Source organism: Scardinius erythrophthalmus (genome assembly GCF_964197995.2).
Source record: "Scardinius erythrophthalmus genome assembly, chromosome: 25".
Classification (NCBI taxonomy): domain Eukaryota; kingdom Metazoa; phylum Chordata; class Actinopteri; order Cypriniformes; family Leuciscidae; genus Scardinius; species Scardinius erythrophthalmus.
The window spans coordinates 4171261-4173739 of NC_138245.1; the positions used below are offsets into that span (position 1 = coordinate 4171261).

Consider the following 2479-nt stretch of genomic DNA (forward strand, 5'->3'; position numbering starts at 1 on the left):
ATTCTTTATTCACCTTTTTCTCACGTTTTCTCAATAAAATTAATAAAGGTATAGAATATAATAGCATATTTCTAATAGGGGCACATTGTAACACAGTGTTACAACATGCCCCCACCTGCACAACTGGGATTTAAACCCTGCTAGTGTCTTCTGCTAGTTAGCGAAGCATTAAAGAACTATCTCAACTGTTAAATAACATATTGGAGATTAAACTAATATCAGATTTGTCTTATTTTAAATAAACACAAAAAATAGGGATGAAAAATTAACTTAAGTAAGAAATTTACTTTTGCTATGGTTTAATAAATGTCTATGGATATCTTCCAAAAAAAATCATTTTGGCGGATTTTGTTTTTCTATATAGTGTTGATATGGCAACTAGTAAATACACAAAGTTTCGTCATCCAAGCATGTGCGGAAGTATTTAAAACAAGCGTGTTACAACTAACCCCGCGTTAGGTTGTGCCCCGCGCTCCCCTACTTTGCCTGGATCTCTTAGAGGCCACACCTTCAATGCGTCATTGTTTCTGGCTGATTAAAAACAGAGAGTCGACTATAAAGGATTTACAGAAGACACTGGTAAGAAACACTTGTTTCAGTCTACAACCTACAATGAAGCAAACCGACATCAAACGTGTTTTGGTAAGTGTTAGATCTGTTTCATGTGCGAACTAAACATTTTAACTACTGTGAAAAAGTCTTTGGTTGTTTGTTTTAATCTATATGATAAAGTAAACATTACCAAGCATGTAAAGATAATATTTTCACTCTAGAAAGACTGAAAGGGATTTTGTTCATGTTTTCTACTTTCTGGAAAAATAGTTTTTGGTTTCCATTTTCTTGTCTTGAACTGTTTCTAATCTCAGATTCAGACATATGTAATTTGAGAGTTTATATTGAAACAATACTCTCATAACTCCAGGCAATATTTGTTGGGGCGCTCAGTATTCTTTGTGTCGAAACATGCCCAGAGAACCATTTCCAACTTCAAGATTTGCAGTGCTGCTTTAACTGCCCAGAAGGTGAGCTCCACTGACTAAATAATAATACATCTGAATATATTGCAGTGAGCACTGTTAATCACTAAATAATCCTTCAATGCAAATCTACAGGTTGGTATGTTGTGAAGAACTGCTCCGAAGGACCCGGATTCTACATTGGTGTGGATTGTAGTAAATGCCGCAGCTGTGAAGGTATGTAAAAACTGTTTCACCGCTGTTTACATGACAGAGTTTATAGACTAGATGCCTTTGCAGACCAGACTGGGCTGTTCATTTCAGTTCTGCTCTGAGAATACAATCCTTTTTCTCAACCTATAGAAACTGGACAGATAACTGTTTCCAACTGCACGCAGTTCGCAGACACACAGTGTGCCATGGGTGAGAATAATACTTCATTTCTTAAATTTTTCACATTTTACTGCAGCTTCAATAATTTATGCTTTGTTGTTTCATGTGACACTTTAATGTGTACTTACATTTTAAATTCCCTATGCGAAGAGCAAATTGTAACAAACAAGCTTGAGATTAACATGGATTATTTGCTTGTAGCCAGTCTTCAAAAGAAACAAAACAAAAAAGAGAAGAAACCAAGAAAAGGAGGAGGAGACAGAAGATGGGAAGGTCCTCATCAGGAGCCAGCCATCTCCAAAGCAAGAGAGATGATGCGAATATTTAGACAAGAAGTAACACGACTGAATAAAAGATTGATGAAAACAGTCAATATGGGAAAAACATTGTTGTTAAAAATATAAATTGGACAGACTGGCAGAGGGTGTGAAACTTGTTGAAGTTTGACAAGACCTGTTGACTATGTTTCCGATAAGTCATGAAATAAGTGTTGATGTGTAATTCATATATGTATTTAATAGGTATAGGGCAATGTATTTTTACATATACCATGTTGCTTAAGAGATTCTGCTTGTATACTTCTATTTGTTTTATGTTGATGTTTATTATTTACTTTATTAAAACGAAACCATTGAATGTGGTGATTCGTAAACTTCTCTATAACAAGTCTCAGAGTGATTTTCATCTAAAAACTTATCTGAACCTGGACAATCAATCTCATCGAGCCTCAAGGGCACTCGACGAAATTTCTAAGGTAATGCGTCATATTTCATATAATCCATCATCAGATATTAGGGATGCACGATATTCCATTTTGGCCGATTTTCGATATGCCGATATTTTCAAACTAATTTTGTTCGATGCCGATACCGATGTACACATTTTCCCCCTGATATATTTACACTTAAATTTTACTGAAGAGAAATCCAAGTCTCTCTCCTGTTACCTTTACCATATTACACTCATGTGTTGTAGATAAGGCAATACACAAGACAAACAAAACATTTAATTCTACCATAAATGTATAATTTTACAAATGTAGACAGACATTCACCCCTGAAAAATTATTTCACTTGGAGAATAAATGATATGCCAGTGCCACATTTTATTTTTAAGTTCAGACTTCAAAT

At 34.9% G+C, this 2479-nt stretch overlaps 1 protein-coding gene across 2 annotated transcripts; it reads left to right on the forward strand.

The window, feature by feature from the left end:
* Window positions 1-512: 512 nt before the first annotated feature.
* LOC308685604 (CD27 antigen-like) lies at window positions 513-2010 on the forward strand. 2 transcript variants are annotated; one of them, XM_081357489.1, is made up of 5 exons: window positions 513-642; window positions 923-1022; window positions 1113-1193; window positions 1320-1379; window positions 1551-2010. In XM_081357489.1, the coding sequence occupies exons 1-5, from the start codon at window positions 514-516 to the stop codon at window positions 1751-1753; spliced, it is 573 nt and encodes a 190-aa protein (XP_081213615.1). In that variant the 5' UTR covers window position 513; the 3' UTR covers window positions 1754-2010. The 2 variants fall into 2 exon arrangements, with proteins under 2 accessions (XP_081213615.1, XP_081213616.1); XM_081357490.1 differs by having other exon boundaries at window positions 542-642; window positions 1555-1810.
* The last annotated feature ends 469 nt before the right edge of the window (window positions 2011-2479 follow it).